Genomic DNA, 19,324 nt, shown 5'->3' on the forward strand with positions numbered 1-19,324 from the left:
ACCTTTCAACACAGCCTGCAGTCAGGGTGGCCTAGATGGAAGAGTCTCTATTTCCCAACTGGGCCAAGTTCATCCCACAGGTGCTCAATTGGATTGAGATCAGGGGCACTGAGATTTAGCTTTAAAAAAGTATTCTTGTTGCGTAGAATAATTCCGGGTAAAAACTCTTATTGACAAAAGAAAAGCAGCTGCTGATCTATCCACAGTATCAAGTGTGTGTGTGTAAAAGAATCAGGTCATTTTCAAAACACACAGACATCAGACAGGCCACAGAAGCAGCGTCAATACTTGTGGTGACGGCTGTAATCGCCTAACTTGCCCCTACTTGTCCAAACTATTGCAGAGAAGTGGGTGTTAGAATATAAACAGGGCTACTGGACAGATGGCCAGCATTGGGATAAGGAATATCCTCCTTCTAGTGAAACAGCAGGAGTGTGAGTCTGGGAGAGAATGTCTTTCTTAAAGGGCTTTCCAGTGAAGTCAGTTAAGTGATGGAAATGCGACTCCAGATGTACAGAAGGTCGAGCTGTTTCGCTGCAGTGTTCTCCCAACACCGGATCATTAGGGAGTACGGGGAGGATGGGACAGGTCAAGTGTGCTCGACATTGTCAAGGCTCACCACAATGGTTATAAACATGTAGAGCTCCGACTCCCAGCGGAATAACAGAAGGGCTCATATAGGCCTTTTAAATGCGCGGGAGCAAATTAAAATCGGTAATACGATGAACGATCACCTCCACGCAGCATTCCTCCTTCCTTCCTTCTTTTTTTAAAACCAGTTTTTTTTTTTTTTTTTTTTTTTTTAAATATTCCAAAACGTACACATGGATCATTTTAAGACTGTTTCGTAGGGGTTGCAGTTTGAATTCCTGACCGATTTGTCATATGGAAACAGTTATTGGGTTTTTGTAATTGCTTTGGGTAATGCTTCAGCGTTCCCTATGATTTCGTGCTGTTTTCCCAGGCCTGGGTCACGTGACCCTGCCCCGGGGAGTAGCTGTGTTAAACAAACAGTGATGTCAAAATAACTAAAGGGGCCTGTTTTTGTTGAAAGTTTACTGCAGGCACTGGAAATACAGGAAGTGTGTTTGTGTGTGTGTGGAGGGGAGAGGGGAAGGGGGGGGGTACAGTTAGGGGAGCTTTAGTGTTCAAGCTCCTCACAGTTCGACCGCGTCTGTCTCCCCTCATTTCTTAGTGATCTGGTGGCTGAAGAAAGGGGCACGTTGTTGTCCTGATTCAGTCCCAGCTCAGCCACTGACTCACTGTGTGTGACCCTCAGCAAGTCACTTAACCTTTTAAGCCACCTTCATAATAGCTGTATTCAGTGTTTATGCCACCATCAGCAGTCCCACACGTGTCAAGCCACTGTTAATAAGATAACCAAATGCGGTTGACTCCCAAACTCTCTGAAAACAGAAATGGGTAATTGTTTCAAGTGTGAGGCTACTAAATTCGTTGAAGAGTTCATGAAAGCTGAAACAGAAGCTTTTGTTTAAATGTAGAAAGCAGAGGTAGGCCCCCCTTTTCCTCTTAAATATTTTATACAGTAAATAAAGTTTGAGCCGTCTTTTTACTGCCCCCTAGCGCCAGGGCTGTGCACTGCACTCTTGTGTAAGAAACTGAGAAGGCATTGTTTTATTTGAAATATAGTTGGTGTTACATACATCAGGGATGGAAATACGACTCCAGTTGCATAGCAGGATTGGTGTCTCCCGCACACATGTCTGATTCAGTCAGTAGTCCCCTATGCAATGAAAAAAGCATTAGCAATTGTTCTCCAATAATTATTCCTTGCCATTTCTTGCATTGTACTGTTCGGTACATGCTGTTTATATAAGTCGCGATCATGAACCGTTTCATCACACTGATATCTCTGAATTTTTACAGCTGTGGCGATGGGAGATGTATGTTACTGTCAGTCTAGTTTGGGTGATTGTATTTGAAAATAATCAGTGATATGAAACGGGGCCAGTAATTGCAGTTAATTATGCCGGCAGCTCTATTAGAAATTCTAGCCTGAAGACAATTGATTTATTTTCCATGCAAACAGTATCCTCTCCGGGTACTGTGTTATATATAAACCATCTCCCTGTTGCAAATCACAATACGAATAGAGGGCTGACAGGAGGTGCTCCTGCATCCAAAAGTCTGTCTGGAGAGTCCCCGAGAGTCTCACCTGGTGTGCAGGGCAAGTCACACAGTCAGGGGAGCGCAGGTTTGCATGTGCAAAGTCACCCGTCTTCACTAGGGTTTCCGAAGGGAGTGTCACATTGTCCTTGTCTCTCTTCATGCTTCAGTGAATAGTGATTTGCAGTTACGATGTAATTGTAGTTGAGCCTTGGTAGTTTCAATTCTACTCTAGCATTGATCAATTACAGTTCAAGAACACAGCTATCCAAGCTTAATCATTGCCAGCTCCATGTTGTGTGCTACGCTGAGCGATCATTGTTCTTGTATTTTCAACCACTTTTAGTGGCCCCATTTGTTTGAAACAATAAGTTCTATAGTGATGTTCTGCATTTGTACCTGTGATTTATTGCTTGGTTATTTAGAATAAGTAGAGTAAACCATGTTAATGCTGGTTGTTGTTTATGATACTTTTTGGTAGATTTGTAATTACTGCAGCATAATTATAACTGTAATTTGAAAATGATCATTGTAGTGTAATTTCAGCAAACAATGCTGCTGTAATTGTGTTATTATATTTATTTAGCAGAGGCCTTTATCCAAGGTGACTTACAGAGGCGTGTGAACTATGCATCAGCAACGTCTCACCTGAAAGTCTCACAAGGAGGTTCAGTGACTTGCTCAGGGTCACACAGTGAGTCAGTGGCTGAGCTGGGATTTGAACCCGGGACCGCCTGGTTACAAGCCCCTTTCTTTAACCAGCGGACCACACAGCCTACTGCTGTAATTGGAACGGACTCCAGGTCGGGCTGAAATGTTTATTTACTTGACTCGGTGTCTATGTTTTACTGTCATTTTGAGATCTTTTTCAGGCACCACACTGCAGCAAGGCATACAACTTCCTTCCTTGTGCTTCCAGTTCACTTCCTTGAGGGTAAAGGTCCATTTCCATGGCCAGCACCTAGGGGCCGTTAGCCTGGCTGACCAGGGTAGACCACACAAGAAGTAACAAGAATTCTATCAGGCCGTGATAAATGTTATTTCAGTGGTAATACTCGGTGCCTTGATATGCTCTTTTGAGAATGGTTAAGCGTTTTGAAACAGGCATTGATGACATCTGAAAAATATGCTTGTGGAAACGTTTCAGTTTTTATTTAGCAACCTCAAGTACCCTGGTCAATTTTAGCATTACCAGCACTGAGGCCTGCTTGGGCCCGCCTTACACTGTGTAAGCCTGGTTTTTCCTGCTGACTAAATGAAGGTACAGTCGCCAGGAGCTTCCATTGATTCCTGTTATCTCAGCACTGCCTGTCTCTCCCAGTGTATGCTTATCACAACCCAGGGAGAAGCAACTGCCTCTGTTTCCACGGCAACTGGCAGTAGCTCTACTCTCGGAGTCCTTGTTAATGGTGAAGGGGAGGGAGTGCGGGGGCAGCCTGGCTCATGAAACCTTTGACCTCGTTCTGTCGCCTGGATCCAGAGCTTCTGAAGGGCAGCTGATCTTGTTGAAAGTTGCGGGGCTGCTGTGAGTTTCTATGGTAAAGTAGACCTCTCTGGTGCTTGCCTTGTTCATTAGAGGGTAAGCCTTATGCTGCAGCTTTAGGAAGGAGACCAGCTGTGGACGAGTAGATAAAAAAAAAAAAAAAAAAAAAAAACTAACGATAATGCTGCTCTAGCTTAACCCCTTGATTGTGTGTGTGTGTGTGTGATGGGAGGGGTACATTTATAGTCAAAAAAGGTAGGTCTGACAAAACCTACCTAATGAGGACAAGTCCCCTATAAAGAGCAAATAGCAAATAGAATCACAGCAAATAGAATCACTTCGGACTGTACAAGAGAGAGCTGAGTTAAGGGTTTGTAACAGACCGGCTCCTGAAACAGCATGACCAGCTGACAAACCACCAGATCAGACCAGCATAGAGGAGGCTGTGTGGTCCAGTGGTTAAAGTCCAGGGCTTGTCACCAGTTCAAATCCCACCTCTGCCACTGACTGACTTGACTCACTGTGACCCTGAGCAAGCCACTTCATCTGCTTGTGCTCCATCCTGCAGATGAGATGTTAAATATTGCAAGTGACTCTGCATATAAAGCACAATTCACAGCCTACCTGTGTAAAGCACTTTGTGATGGAGGTCCACTATGAAAGGCGCTATATAAAAGTAGATATCATTATTATTGAATTTCACCCAGACAACGTATTTCCCACGAGTTGATAAGTCTGACCACAAACGAGGGAGATTTCTTACCTCTCAGTTCTATCAAAACATTTCACAGACCCACTAGTGTAGAAAATACAGGATCTGACTCCGTGCTTGATGCTAAAGGAACATAGTTGAGTTTCCGGGTATTGTGCAGTTCTAATTAAAGGTATGTTGGCTAGGGGTTGTTAAGCCTGGCATGTCAGAATTCCCACGTGTTTTTTGGCACATTGGTCACCAATGTCAGCCTCTGCTTGAGAGAGACCCAGGACTGAATGGGGGTGTGCAGGTCAGGAGTGAGGGGCACGCTCTCACGCCCTTATATCCCCAAGATCTAATACTCTCAGTGACTTGTGATAAATAATGTTAATGGCAGGCTTCATCACAATTTAATAAGCGGTTCTCCAGACGCATGGGAATATCATGAGCGCACGACCGTCTCCACTGTATCCCTGTCACTGGAGGTTTCAGTTCCCTGCAGGGGATCATACATGAGTAATTACAGCTGGAGTCCTTTCACCTTAACAAATGCTAACAGAACAAAAACGTGTTACTCAGAATTATGCCAGTTAATCCTGGATCCTCCGTCTCTCGCTCTCGTCCCCATTCACTCACCCACCTCCTTTCCCTGCTCTAATCCCTTAATAGGGTTTAAGGAATTTCACTGTAATCTTCGATCTCAGCCTGGAGGGAGGGAGGTGGAGAGGGGTGCTCTGAACATCCACCCCTGTGATCGCTTTGATAAAAACTATTGGAGTTTTGATGGAAAACCAGTCCAAGGGGCACTGGCAGAAGCAGTGCATTTATTTCAGTGTGTGTGTGTGTGTGTGTGTGTGTGTGTGTGTGTGTGTGTTTAGCTGTTTTTATTTCATTTTGTATGTGTTAACCAGGACTACCCATTGAGACCCAGGCCTTGTTTACAAGGGGGTCCTGGAAACCAAAAAAAAAAAGACAGCGGCAAAGTATTAAAAATGCAATGTACAAACATCACAATACAGTCAAACTTCATCAGCAGCATACAGAGATCAAACAGTAGAATAAATGAGACATGCATCTGTTTTCTAATGTGGACTGAAGGAGACGCATTGGTAAGAGGTTCGAAGCAATTCCCAAATCTTTAAAAACCAGAGAGAGAAAGATGATCAGATTCCGTCTTCATACTGTAATGGGAACAGCTCCACATCTTCATACTGTGATGGGAACAGCTCCACGTCTTCGGGAGGTGATATGCAAAAGATAATTCTCCTGTACGTGTTTGAACACTTGGAGCAGCCAAATGGACCAGAGAGCGAGCGAACGAACCAGTGCTAGTCCTTTCAAACAGAGCCCTCAAATAAGGAGGTAACAAACCTTTTCTACATTTGAAGGACTGCAGCCAAGCACTTAACTATGCAGTGAAGTTTAAAAGTGCCCAGCCTTTATCAGCAGTTAAATTCATTCAGCACGTTTTTTGTTTGCCAGTTGACTTTAGCCTGGGTTGCCTGCGTAAGAGGCAGCTTTAGCAGTGACAGATTTAATTACAGTCGGGAGTGTTGCTTTTACTCGTCACTGCATGAGCCCGGCCTTGTTTTGTATGTTGATAACTAGTAACTTTAAAAGCGAGAGGTAAAAACAAAGACAGAAGATTCACGACCAACCGTCAGAAAGCTAGATAAATGGGGCGAGCACTTTCCCGATGCCCCTGGCGTGCCTTTTCTTCTCTGTCGGGTACGCAACCAGGCTTTTCTATTTATCACTTTTTTGTTTAAATATTTTAGGCAGTGGTTACCGTGGAAATCTGGAGCTGAGCCCAGCGCCCAACCCATAGCATCTGCCTTGTGTTCGCTCTTTCAAATGCAGCCCCTTTAATCTGGAGCATGGAATTGCAGTTTGTTAAAACGTTTGTAGAAAACAGTCGTATAAATCAGAGAAGGGAGCAAGTATCTTTCATAACAAGAGAGAATCCCTCTGTGAGGGTAGGTTCTCTCTTTAATCTGAAACAGTTCCTTGAATTATATGAGTAGCTTCAAATCAATATGTAGCCCAGGAAGAACCTATATTTGATTATGTCTATTATAATACCTTGTTACCAGGTATAATTGTGCCCAAACTGGGGTTAAGTATAAGTTGAGCGAGGCTGACTTGGGCCTAGGCCTCAGACGGGCATCCTGATTAATCAGTCGTCTCCACGGGGAGCACTCTGGGAGTCAGTGAGGCAGAAAAGTACGCTTCCTGCTGCCCACTTCCTGTTTCTAATTAATCTTGTCATTAGCGCAGAGGATAATCGGAATGTGAACATTTAGGCTTGACAAGAGCTGCCGGTTTGTCTGTGGTGTTTGCTGTCGGCCTGAGTGGTTCTTTGTTGTGCAGTTAGTCAAGTGCTGTGGCTGAGTGTGTGGGGATTTGCTGTGGCTGTGTCCAGGCATTTGCACCTGAGCTCAGGGGCTGCTCTTTGGATGTAGCTGCCTGCCGTAGACCTAGGCGAGATCAGCCTTTCATTACAATAAACCCTGAAAAAAACGTCTATGCATTATAAAATAGATACATAGATAGAAAACATGATACAGGTATACACACAGTGACTGAAGAGGATATGGCAACCAGGTCTATTTTAGAATGATTATAGACATCATCAAAAAACAGGATAGTACTAAAATAAATAAGTTCTAGTTTTGATGGATTCTGACTTTTAGAAAGGATAACACTGCACCAGTTACCAGTCCTGCTGCCTAATTTGCAATGAATCTTTGGGCCATTCTGGAGAGAATGCTTGACAGCAGACACCCCAATCCCTGTTTCCTACTACACCTTGCAGGCTTGGGTTGGCGCACCTATTGACAGTGCTGTGGCAGGTGTTCCTAATTTTTTGTCCAGTAGTAGTATTTTGAACTAAGTGAGAATTCAAACATGACGTCGCGTTCCTCCTACCAGAGTTCCCCTTTGCCTAGCCCACCAGAATAAGATCCCACCCCCAGACTCTTTAGGCTGACAAATCCATGCACTCCCTTTCATAAAACATGACTCGGCTTAATCTTTTATAATGTCCTAACATGGCTTTCCCTGTCCCAGCCCTGATGGTATATAGAGTACAGTACAGAGTGTCCTATAAATAAGGCATAATTCCCGGTATGTTATGTCAATTCTGCTGTTTTAATTAGTCGGCCACACCCTGCTGGCTCTCTGCACTGCACACCAATCAGAACTCGCTCCTCTTCGAAGACATTTCAGATCCAGCCGATATTCTCATTACACCTGCGATGCTTGTGTTACAGGTTAATAATCCTGGCTTCATGAACACAGGCACCCTAACTGTTGCTAGCCTCTAAAATTCCTCCACGATTGATTGAAACAATTGCCGGGGGACCGGGAGACTGAAACACATACCTAGCACACACTTGTGCATAAACAGGCTCAAAACCTCAATTCGTCCTTTCTGACGTGAATTTTGCAATATAGAAAGGAACCTCTTTGAACAGCAAGTGGTCTGTCCTGATTTTTATTTTTTTTTTAAATGTATTAAATATAATCTCTTGTTTTGTTTATGTCTAGAATTGAAACCTGCATGCCTCTTTTTTTTTTTGGACTGTGAAGCAACAATATGGGAAGTGGAATTTGACATTTGCCGGTTGTTAATCATTACCTTTTACTGCGCTGGCTGGCAATGGGAACCGTGTGCAGTTCAACTCTGCACAAGCCATGGCAAATGAGGCTGTTTCCCATAATAGCAAGATTATTTCAGCCACAGCCTGGTAGCACTGACCTTTCTAAACTGTTCCTTTTTCAACTGCATTTATTTTGAGCTTGATTTAATCAGGAACATCCTAGACTATTAATAACATATTTTTAAAAAAATGCATTGTGCCTACTTATGGTACTCACCAGCGCCATCTAGTGCACAGCAGTGTATTGCCAGCAAAACAAAAGGAAACTTGATCAGTAGATGGTGCTGGCTCTTTCTTCTGTAAAGACACTGGGAGATGCAGCCTACTTTAAGGCAACTAGAACTGAAGGGCAGCCCCTGAACTTGGCTCCAAGCACCCTAACACTTCTCAAGCAATTTGCTCTTTAAACAAGTGCTGGGTTCAGCGTCTCAGTAGAGCTCACGTAATCAAGTACCGGTAAGCTGGATGTTTACCACAGTTAATAATTCGACCCAGACCAAACCTTATTTAACCCGGAAAAGCTAATTGAATTAGTGGCCTGAACCATTGCCCTAGGTGTTTACTTAAGTTCAAGATTCCTTTCATTTCTTTTTTGTTGGTTAAAGTTTGTTCTTTTGACGAAGCGCCCGGTTTCCGACGCGGGTCACTCGTTCCAGGTGTGGGTTTCCTGTTGTGGGTTCGTGTTTAGTGTAAGGCAGCTCAGTTACGGCTCTCTGTGCTACATGTTGCTTATTCTGGTTCACCACAGAGGCCGCAACACTAAACCACAGCCTCGCTGGAGAGGGAGCCCAGTCCTCCCCCCACCCCCCCTCCCCCCCGCTCCTGCTAGTGGTTACTAACAGATGTTTCTGTGAAATGGCCAATGCCCCTTTCTGAAAGGGTTGAGTCATGCTCTAGTACAGCCAATTTGATTTTGATAACGAATTCGGGAAATGTATGGGTAGCGTTTAGTCTGTTTGTTACTAATCGGGCATGTTCTGTAGTTGGTGCAGATTCCAGATGCAGCCACAGTGGTGGCATGAGTTGTTGCAGAATCAAACCCGAATTATTTTATTCAAAGAGACTTCTGTGCTACCATAATCAGGGTTAGTTTACTGGCAAAATAAGGATTAAACAGCAAAACAGTAAGGTTAATTAATAAAAGTATCTTTCAGTATGCAGTCAACTGTGCTGTAAATGTACTGTACAATACATGCAATGATCAAAAGCATAAGAAACTGTATCGATGCACACTGCAGTGGCACTGCTTTCTATACTGCGCTATCAGACTGTAGTGTACAACAACTTGCTGCATGTAAAGTGTATGCTTTTATTTATACTGTGGTCTATGATAGAGACTGCGCACTTTGAGATACTGTCTTCATATTTTGCCAGCGCCCGTGAAAATTGCTCTATATAATTAATTTAAAAAAATCACTAAGTGTTTGAATAGGATTCCCAGCTAGCCAACTTGATAACCAACAGCTACGATATCCTAATGGGTTAGGCATGATTAAACGACGACATACCGCAGAATGTTTTGCTTTTTGATAATTACAAATGGAAAAAAAAAAACCCTGCATACAGATAAGCACAGCTGAATAAGATACGAGAGAGAAATAGCCAGCCTCACCCACAGGCTGGTAAAAGTGGGAAAGCTACAGTCAGGGGCAAGAATCTGAAGAACGTACGATTAAAATAAATAAATAAATAAAATAAAATAAATCTTGGACCATGTAAAGCTGCAATCCCATAATCCTGTTCAGTTTAACACTAACATGTAAGTCCTTGACGTCTGTTTGCTACATTCTTCCAGAGTCCCATAGACTCTTAGCAGGCCAGTCCAGTCCAGGCCGTTGACAGTCCAGGTTGTTTACATTGCACTTTTTATATTTTTGCTTTGTTCTACCCTAGAAACGTTATCGGGATAACATCTTCACACAAGACACATTGTAGCTCGTTCTTTCTCAAATTAAAATTGTGTTTAGCGTTTTTTTTTTAGTTTTTTGGTTTTCTTTTTTTGAAAGTTCTAAAAATTCAGAATGCCTGAATACAGTGGGTGGATGTGATTGACAGGTGCCCATGCGTGTGCGTGCGTGCGTGTGTGCGTGTGCGTGCGCGTGTGCGTGTTTGGTCTTGGTGTATTAATACACTAAACAGCACTTCAGCTGTCAATATAATGAAACTCTTCTCATTGAGGAGAGTAATCACTATTTCAACACCTTGCAGACCGGTCACATCCAGTCAGTGCCACCCTGGTTTCCCATGGCGACAGATCTAAAGCATATGTTAATATTTTTTTTTACTGTATTTCCTTATTGAAAATGCAAGGTGTAATTTTTTTACAGTTTCCAATCTACGGCACACTGTGTTCGATGCACGTTCAGTATATTCAGCACCATGCAGTGGCTGCTGTATGCTGCTGGTGTTTTGAGCATGTTTCAGCTTATATAAGCAGAGGGGGCGTGTTGCTGCTCGCACGCTATTGAGGGTGAAATGTCAGGGCCAGACTCCCTTGCCATCCACACACAAACAAGAGCTTTTCAATGCATCAGGCCAATAATAGACACGCAGTCTCCGGGGAATGGAGCCGAGGAAAGAAAAGCCGGGGAGAAAGTGAGTGTGGACGTGGCAGTCATTAAACCTGGTGGTTTGATTTTAATGCAGTGTTTTTTAAAGGAGTTGCTCTTTGATTTGATGGTTCGTGGGAGGTAAGGGACTATGGCACTGGCAACATCAAGCATGGAGATAAGACCCCGGTTGCATAGCAGTTTGATCCATTCCTGGTTTTACTTTGTTTAATCAGACACACCTGAGCTTGTTACCTATACTCTGGGGCTGATCAAGCTTGTACCAAAACCTGGAATGGGTGAAACTGCTATACAAAAGGAGCCTTATCCACCATCCACAATGACTAGCAGACCCTATACCTTGCTGTACTATATACTATATTGTTGTAATGTCCTGTACTTAATATACAGCTGTGGCCAAAAGTTTTGCATCACCCTATAGAATTAACTAATTTTGTTTCATAAAGTTGAATCAAAGCTGCTGAATAATATTACATTAACATATTGAATTACATACCTCTTGGTAGTTTTCCGTATACTCAACGAAAAAGTGACAATTTTCAAAATCTAACATGAAATGCTGTACAGTACTACTGTTATGGCTTCTGATTAGACTTTTTGCAATATCAATTTGTAGTTTCTTTGATTACATGATGTTAAAAAAAGATCTGAATTATGCACTGGACTTGCCTGACCCAAGCACCATGTTCTGAACCCTCACCTAACGCGCTGCCACTGTGTCATTGTAGATGTAACCCTGTACTGCCCTGTAACACCTGTAAGCCGCCTTGGATAAAGGCATCTGCCAAATAAACAAATAATAATAATAATCTCTTCTTATGCATGACTCCACGAGGACTCTCTGGCGGTCGGCATGGCTCTTTTAGTCATTCATTCATTCTTATTGTTTTTAGCAGTTGCTTTTCTTCAAAGTGACTTACAGAGACTAGGGGGTGAACTATGCATCTTCAACTGCTGCTGCAGTCTCACTTAAAACAGGATCTCGGTTTTACGTCTCATCTGAAGGACACAAGGAGGTTAAGTGACTTGCTCAGGGTCCCGCACAGCGAGTCAGTGGCTGAGCTGGGGTTTGAACTGGGAACCTCCTGGTAACAAGCCCCTTTCTTTAACCACTGAACCAGCAAGCCTGTAGTCTTAGCCGCAGCACTGTGGAGCAGGTGCAGGTTTTGACTGTGCCCCTGTCTGTCTGTCTGTCTGTCTTGCAGCTCAGTGCAAACGTGCTCATTTTCCTGTGTACGAACATCATCGGGGTCTGCACGCACTACCCAGCCGAGGTGTCTCAGAGACAGGCCTTCCAGGAGACACGCGGTTACATCCAGGCACGTCTGCACCTGCAGAGGGAGAACCAGCAGCAGGTAAGCGCAGCCGCGGGACCCCTGCGGGGAGCCAGCCTCGCTCACAGGAGCAGGACTGGGAAGGCTACAGTCAGTAGCTGCAGTTCCATCGTCATGCTTAGTTTAACACCTAGCATATAAATCCTTGGCGTCTGTTGGCTGCATTCTTCTAGAGTCCCATAGCTTTCTGTGTATTCTTACCAGGCTCTGTTGACTGTCCAGGTTGTTTACACCCCCCCCACCTATTTTTTTTTTCACTTTCTCCTTTCCACCACAGGGTGGCAAAAATCCATTAGGCTCCAGCAGTTGGAGGTTATAAGATTATAAGTCAGAATAGCAATGGATGTTTTCTGGTGAGCTGATAATGTAACGCAGGACTATTTTAAGGTATGTTGTGTGTCTCTTATTGTATCAGAGATGTCTGCTCAAAATGTCCCAGGTTACAGGGGTCTACTGTTTCGAAAACCACTGCCTCTTTTACTGTGAAATTTGAACCCTAGAGCTAGGTCCTGAATTTCTTACAACAGTGTTCGTTAGTAAAAACATTTCAATATGCAGTCCCAACTACGCTGTCCATGTGCAATGCAATGTCATATTTAGAAAACAAGGTGCTGTAAGCCGGAGTGCTCAAAGTTGGGTTTTCCGCTCCTGGTTTTTGTTTCAGCCCTGTTCTAAATAGTTGAATTGAACCAATTAAACCTCCATCCAGACCCTGAGGCACCTGTTAAACCTGGAGTGGAATATCCCCTCCAGGACCGTGATTGGACAGCCCTGCTGCTGACATACATGCAGCAGTGACACCGCTACAATACAATACATTTCAATACAGCAACTTGCTACCAAGCATCTAGTGTTCTGCAACCCTAGAGACATTGTAGTTATATGTGATAACTGTGTTATAACTAGTTATAACTAGATAGTTATAACTGTGAGTGGAAATCACAGTTCCATTTCATTAACCAAACTGTGATAATACAAACAGAAGCTTGTCCCTGTTGGCTTCCCTTATATTCTGGCCCGGCCATTTCTATGTGGTGTAAATACAGGTAATGTTAAGATGGGTTGACTGTATCTCATATCTGAGAAATAAAACATGCTTGCTATATAATACAGTACCACGATCCACTTTGTAACTAGCCATCACTGCTATGTAATATGGACCAACATTGAAAAAACTGTTAGTTTTGAATGAAAGCTAAATATCTTGGATTGGCATTGTTCAAAGCTTCAGTACAAACCGGAGTCACCCTGATTTTGGCTGTGGCAAAATGAGACACCAAGCGTTTTTATTGGCTGAGGTACTGTGATTCACCATTGTAAACACACAGGTGTAGGTCCTTCACATCAATGGAATAATCTCTGTTATCTGCCTGTTAAGTTTGTAGTTCACACAGTAAATTAACCTTTTCTCGGGGAAATTCACTCCTTTGTTTGCACAGCTATTTTTAAGATAAGGTAACTGAGGAAGCATTTGTGATGACCTGTTGCTGGGCAAGGCATGTTGTCAAATCCGATATTTATTTGTATGAGGTTGTGATATACAGGAGTGTGAGCCCTACGACTCTGTCTGTGGAGACAAAACTCCTTGTCCCCTGAGAGAAAGGGTGCTCCCTCCAGTCCAGGGCAGGCTTGAGGCAAGGAGATTGAACATCTCCCTCACCCCCTAAGAGAAAGGGTGCTCCCTCCAGTCCAGGGCAGGCTTGAGGCATGGAGGCTGAACTGCTCCCTCCCTCACCCCCTAAGAGAAAGGGTGCTCCCTCCAGTCCAGGGAGGCCTACTCACAACATTGGTAACTGCTGGTGCCATGGCTGGTGCTGTACTGCCATCAATACAGCACCTTTCATTAGCAGTAAAAGCCAGAAAAAAAATGAAAATATTTAACAGAGAAAAGAAAACGACCGCTACAGGATGTTTCCTTTTTCCCCTGCAGGAGCGTCTGCTGTTGTCTGTGCTGCCGAGACACGTTGCCATGGAAATGAAGGCAGACATCAACGCCAAGAAGGAAGACATGATGTTTCACAAGATTTACATCCAGAAACACGACAACGTCAGGTACTGTCCTGCACCGATGACTGGAGATTCACCTGCTTTTATTAAATATACTGGGAACCTCTTCCATGTTACTCTGAAATGTCCCATTCTGCCCTAGTTCAGATCTCTGAGCGCACCCTGATCAGAATTCCAGCAATCTGACTCTACAGCTTCCCCCAGGGTACCTTCAACCAGGCTTGCCATTGTGTACGCTTCCCACAGTAAAAACCTAGCAAAGTGAAATCAAAGACAGTGAAAGCATCGTAAAGCAGAGCTAAGCGTTTCTCAGGTCAGTGTACTGCAGTAAGAAAACAGGATTTGATCAAACTTAATGCAAGTTGATTTTAGTTCTCTGCGTGATTTGATCATGCTGTAGGTATTTGGAGCACACCTTACTGAGCTTCATATGAACACCCTTATTAAAGTTTCCCATAGTAAAAGCATAGCAACGTGTAATAAAGCATAGCAAAAGCATCGTAAAGCGTAGATAAGCATTGTCAACAATAGCGAGGCATGCTAGAGCATATTAATAAACATGACAAAGCAGGGCAAACTGTGGTAAATGTTTAGGAAAAGCCTGAGAAAACTGCAAAAACACTGTGGGAAACCTTTATAAGGGAATAACCATGCTTTAACAACTACTGTGCACCCAGCAGCAAGGGGTTATAATGATAAACACTGGCCGGCCACTTTATTAGTATCTGTCTGCCCATGTAAGGCCTGTTCTCCTGGTGTACCCTGGGTCCATTGATTACTCTGGAAGACTGAATGAATGCCCTGGTTTGAAATGTCTCAATGTCATTGCCGAGTCAATGCCACTTACTGCCAAGGCTGTGATCAGGGCAGACGGTGGCCCAACCTGTTATTAGATACAGCAGGGTTTCCCAGACTGGGGTCAGCGGGATGATTTGTGTTCTCTCCCAAATGACCCTGACAAAGCACTGTTCCCCCAGACCGGGGGATCAGTTCATTAACGAGAACGCTGCGGTTAGACGCTTGGAGTTGTTCTGAATGTAACCTTGTTGTCAGCTCGTACCATTGTACAACAAAATGGGGGTGATCTGTCAGGAGAACAAAACATGAATGCACTTTATAATTAAACATCCTGTATTTATTTATTAAAATCAATAAGTAATAAATAAATTTGGTATTTCTGCCAACGTGTGGTTTTACAGTAGAGGTTCTTGATATATTTTCTTCCCTCTACTTAATAAAATAACCCAAACCACCCCTGCTTACCTTTACAGAGGGTTATGTTGCATTTGCAGTCAGATAGACAGTTATTAAGTAGTGGTTTCTAAAGTGTCTTAAAGGGCAGCAGCACTTCAGTCAGGGTGCCTAAAGTCATGGGGGGGCGGGGGCAGAGGGTGGGGAGGGGCTCAAGCCAAGAAAGTTTGGGAACCCTGATCTGCAGGTCCCACTAAAATGGCCAGGAAGTGAATGTGAGGTTTCTACATGTTCTTCATACCGATAACTTTTTACAGGAAACCTCTAGAGAACTTTTTTCAATGTGGGCCCATAGATAACAACCCTCTTTTTTATTTTTAGCAGGACGCTACAAATTTGAAACGTGTGTTACGTTATCTTGTAGCAGCTAATTAAATTGCAATTTGCGTAACTGTTTAATGCTGACGCGCCGCACAAAATAGCAAAAACCGTTTTCTTTCCGTTCCGTTAGCGACACGGGTCTCAAATGTGCAGTGTTGAAAGACGCACGCAAATCAGTCAATCAATCAAATTATGTTTCTATAACGGTCTGCATGGCAAAGCCGTCTCCAAAGAGCTTTGCAGTCAAAAAAACTATAAATGGCCTGTAAAACAAGAAAAATAAAATGAAACAAAACATAAAATGTGTTCACACTCCAAAAGGCAAGAGAGAATTGACAAACCTCTGGAGGCTGGTAGCTCGCTAACATCCACTGTCGAGTTTGTGGGATCGGAGGACGCCCGCTGAACCTTCAGTTCCCCTGAGCTGTGTGGAGAATTGCTGCGGTGCGGGGGAAAACATATAATTACACTTTCTAAATTGAGGAGCGAATCTAAATAATTGGGACACGCTACATTTAAAAAATATATAATAATACAAGAATATTAAAAAGTCAAATTTTTTTCCCATGTCCATGTTTCGTTGTTCTCCTCTGTCCCGGCAGTGTTGGGAGGAAGTGTTCTGAACAGCCCACTTCAGCGTCGCGCGCCTCTCCTTTCAAGTCCAGATACTCGCGTAACAAAGGGAGCCTGATAGTGAGGGCCCTGGGAGACCTGAAGAGGTTTTAATGGAGAGAGCCTAATTAACATCATAGAAGGCATAGTTAATTAATTGCAGCTATAATTAACCCACAAGGACCTGAAGCTTGCCAAGTTTTATTTAAAGCAACAAATAGATGGATTGACGATGCCGTCATTAGCTGGCATACTGCAGTATTATTTTGTACTGGATGTTGCCTTCTTTTTTTTTTTTTTTTTCCTCTGTTAAGGTCACTGAGTTCAGGAGCTGCTCTTCAGTTCTAGTTGCCTGCCATAGATACATGTAATGTAAGCTAGATCAGCAAAATGTCATGTATATTAAGCACCAGCGCCATGTAATGCACAGCGGTGTAGTGCCAGGCAAACTAGATCAGCTCCTGAAATGTGTTAAACACACCAACCCATGTCTTAATACTGCTTATCAATCTTATATTATTCCCTTTCACAATTAGAATATAAATATAAGTATCGGCTGTTATTAATTGCTAACCCACCCTCTGCCTTTTCACACCTAAGCATATTAGTAATAAAAAAAGAGGGAAGGAAACAGCGACCCCTGCTGGCTGTCTGTGATCTGTGTTTGAGGTGGGTCTGGGCTGCCATTAAATCCCTGGGTAGCACGAATCTGGAAAAACAGACTGCTTTATTTGTACATGCCGCCTAGAGAGATACTGGGAAAACGCTGGTAAAAAGCAATTAGCCCAGGTATGTGACATGAGACCGGCACAAACAATCCCTGCGTGCCTTTTAAAAGGGCTCGCTGCACACAGGGAAAGCACAGCTGCTGTCGTTTTATTGGGGGCGGTTTTACCCTCTGTTCTTCTTTAAGACATCTATTCAGTTCATCTGCAGTGTGGCGGATCTAATTCAGATACCATTTAAATGAATACGATAAAACCCTCCATAGTGTTTTTTTTTTAAATTTTTTTACAAGGGTTTGAACAATAATCAGTGAGTGTGATTATTAATGTTTGTTTGTCTTGATTATTAGCAGTTATTTGTCTGTAAAGAAATCCTGGAGGTTGGGGGTGTTATGACATGTAATTTTAACAGATTAATTTTGTATTTATTTTTTTAATTCAACTCCCTCTCTGTTGTGGGAGCGAATAGTGGAATGACTTTAAAAAAACAGCTGGAGAACAACAGTAAAAAAAGAAGATGCAAGAAAGCCTGCTAGCTAGGGAGAAAGTCGCAAATAGAGGGAGTTAAAACATGATGTGGACCATCGTGATAGGTGATAAACGATAGTACATACCTTAAATAACGATCAGCAGAAACTAGAAACTTTGATCTGACCCTGAGTGTGGGGAGATCAGATTGGGAAATTTCCCCGCCTCCACTGTGTTCAATGCTTGGCCTCTGCTGTTGTGTTTTCCAGTATCCTGTTTGCTGACATCGAGGGCTTCACTAGCCTGGCGTCGCAGTGCACTGCCCAGGAACTCGTCATGACCCTGAATGAACTCTTCGCCCGATTCGACAAACTGGCATCCGTGAGTACAGCCTGGCGGAGACCGTGAGCTGCAGCCGTGGCCGAAAGTGTTGCTTCACCCTATGGAATGAACACATTCTGCTTCATGAAGTCGAACGAACCCTGCTGAATAATGTCACGTTAACATATTGAATTGCATACCGCTTTGTAGTTTTCCAGATATTTAAAGAAAAACTGACACATTGAAAAATGTGGCATTTCGAAAATCTTACATGGCTTCTGGTAGACACTTGCGATATAATTTTGTAGTTTCTTTGATTACAGGATGTTAAATAAAAGATCTAAATTATGTTCATATATATATTTTTTTTAATGATGTCTCAATCCTAAAATTCTAGGCGATGCTAAACTTTTTGTGTAGTTGCTGCAGATTGTGATCAACAGTCAAACGTTTCCCAAAGAATCTTGTTCCTTTTACACCAAACACACCAGAATTGGAATGACACACTGCAAAAACTGAACTGTCAAAGGTGCTGGTGGTTGGTTTCACAGATCCTGATTAGAACTAAATGAACATTATTCTAAGTCCTAGGTTAGTGCTAATCATGGTCTGTCCTTTTTAGCAAAAATGCATATATGTCTCCTCTCTGGGTTACTAGATAACGCTTGAATCGCCCCCTGGTCACTGTGTGTTGCTGTGAATGTGATGGAGATTTCCGGGTCTCTCTCTCTCCTCAGGAAAACCACTGTTTGAGAATCAAGATCCTGGGAGATTGTTATTACTGTGTGTCGGGGCTGCCAGAGCCCAGGGCTGACCACGCCCACTGCTGCGTGGAGATGGGCGTCGACATGATAGAGGCCATCTCGTAAGGATCATTTTCTGTCTTTGTTAATGTACTGCAATATGAATTTGGCTGTGATCTGCAGCACGGCGGGGGAGGAGCCTGTCTTTGACCCCGTGCGCTGGGCGTGTCTTCCAGGCTGGTGCGGGAGGTCATGGGGGTCAACGTGAACATGCGCGTGGGGATCCACAGCGGGCGTGTGCACTGCGGGGTCCTGGGGCTGCGCAAGTGGCAGTTTGACGTGTGGTCCAACGACGTCACTCTGGCCAATCAGATGGAGGCTGGGGGCAAGGCGGGGTAAGAGGCAGAATAGTAACTCTTTCGTGCGTGAAATAAAATAGCTGAATAAAAGTGGATTTGGACATATAATAAATATATTTTTCATTAAAAAAAAAAAAATAAATAATTATATGCAGAAAAAAATGACTTTGCATCTTCCATACGGTAGTGTGTGCATTTATTAGAACACCTCATGATTCGTCATTTGTATCCTTCCTATACCGACCTGCATGAAAACCTCAGGGTGTGAGAATTTTAATTTCCGCTCAGTAATCTGTGAAGAAACAAAAGGCACTAATGTGTGAAAATGTTAGACCACTTTTTGCTTTAATTGGACATCTTAAACAACTTCTAAAGTCTTGCATTTAGCCAATGTGACCCTCCTATCAGGGTCCCCAGCAAAGCTTGGCTTCTTTGCACGGCCTGGATGTGAACCGGCGCTGTCCGAGCTGTGTGACTCATCCTGCTGTCCCAGCGGCAGCGCTGTAACTGGATGAGCTACTCAGGGACCCCACTGATCCCTGACAACTTTCCAAGCTCTTCAGTTACAGAGGTTTGATGTTATATGAACAACAAATCAATAAGGTGTTCTAATACAGTTTGCTCACTACTGTGTATTTACACGCGAC

The 19,324-nt window shown here is 43.3% G+C and overlaps 1 protein-coding gene across 6 annotated transcripts in view; it reads left to right on the forward strand.

The window, feature by feature from the left end:
* Window positions 1-19,324, forward strand: part of adcy6a (adenylate cyclase 6a) — a 72,525-nt gene that overhangs the window by 35,835 nt on the left and 17,366 nt on the right. For 5 of the 6 annotated variants that reach the window (XM_041241845.1, XM_041241846.1, XM_041241843.1 and 2 more), the window contains 5 exons: window positions 11,742-11,891; window positions 13,801-13,922; window positions 17,524-17,635; window positions 18,313-18,440; window positions 18,555-18,713. In XM_041241845.1, the coding sequence (XP_041097779.1) occupies window positions 11,742-11,891; window positions 13,801-13,922; window positions 17,524-17,635; window positions 18,313-18,440; window positions 18,555-18,713 (671 nt within the window). Of the gene's footprint in view, window positions 1-2,846; window positions 3,666-11,741; window positions 11,892-13,800; window positions 13,923-17,523; window positions 17,636-18,312; window positions 18,441-18,554; window positions 18,714-19,324 lie in introns of those variants that run through there. The other variant, XM_041241848.1, reaches the window with a different exon arrangement.

Source organism: Polyodon spathula, unplaced genomic scaffold, assembly GCF_017654505.1.
Source record: "Polyodon spathula isolate WHYD16114869_AA unplaced genomic scaffold, ASM1765450v1 scaffolds_825, whole genome shotgun sequence".
In the NCBI taxonomy this organism is placed as follows: Eukaryota; Metazoa; Chordata; class Actinopteri; order Acipenseriformes; family Polyodontidae; genus Polyodon; species Polyodon spathula.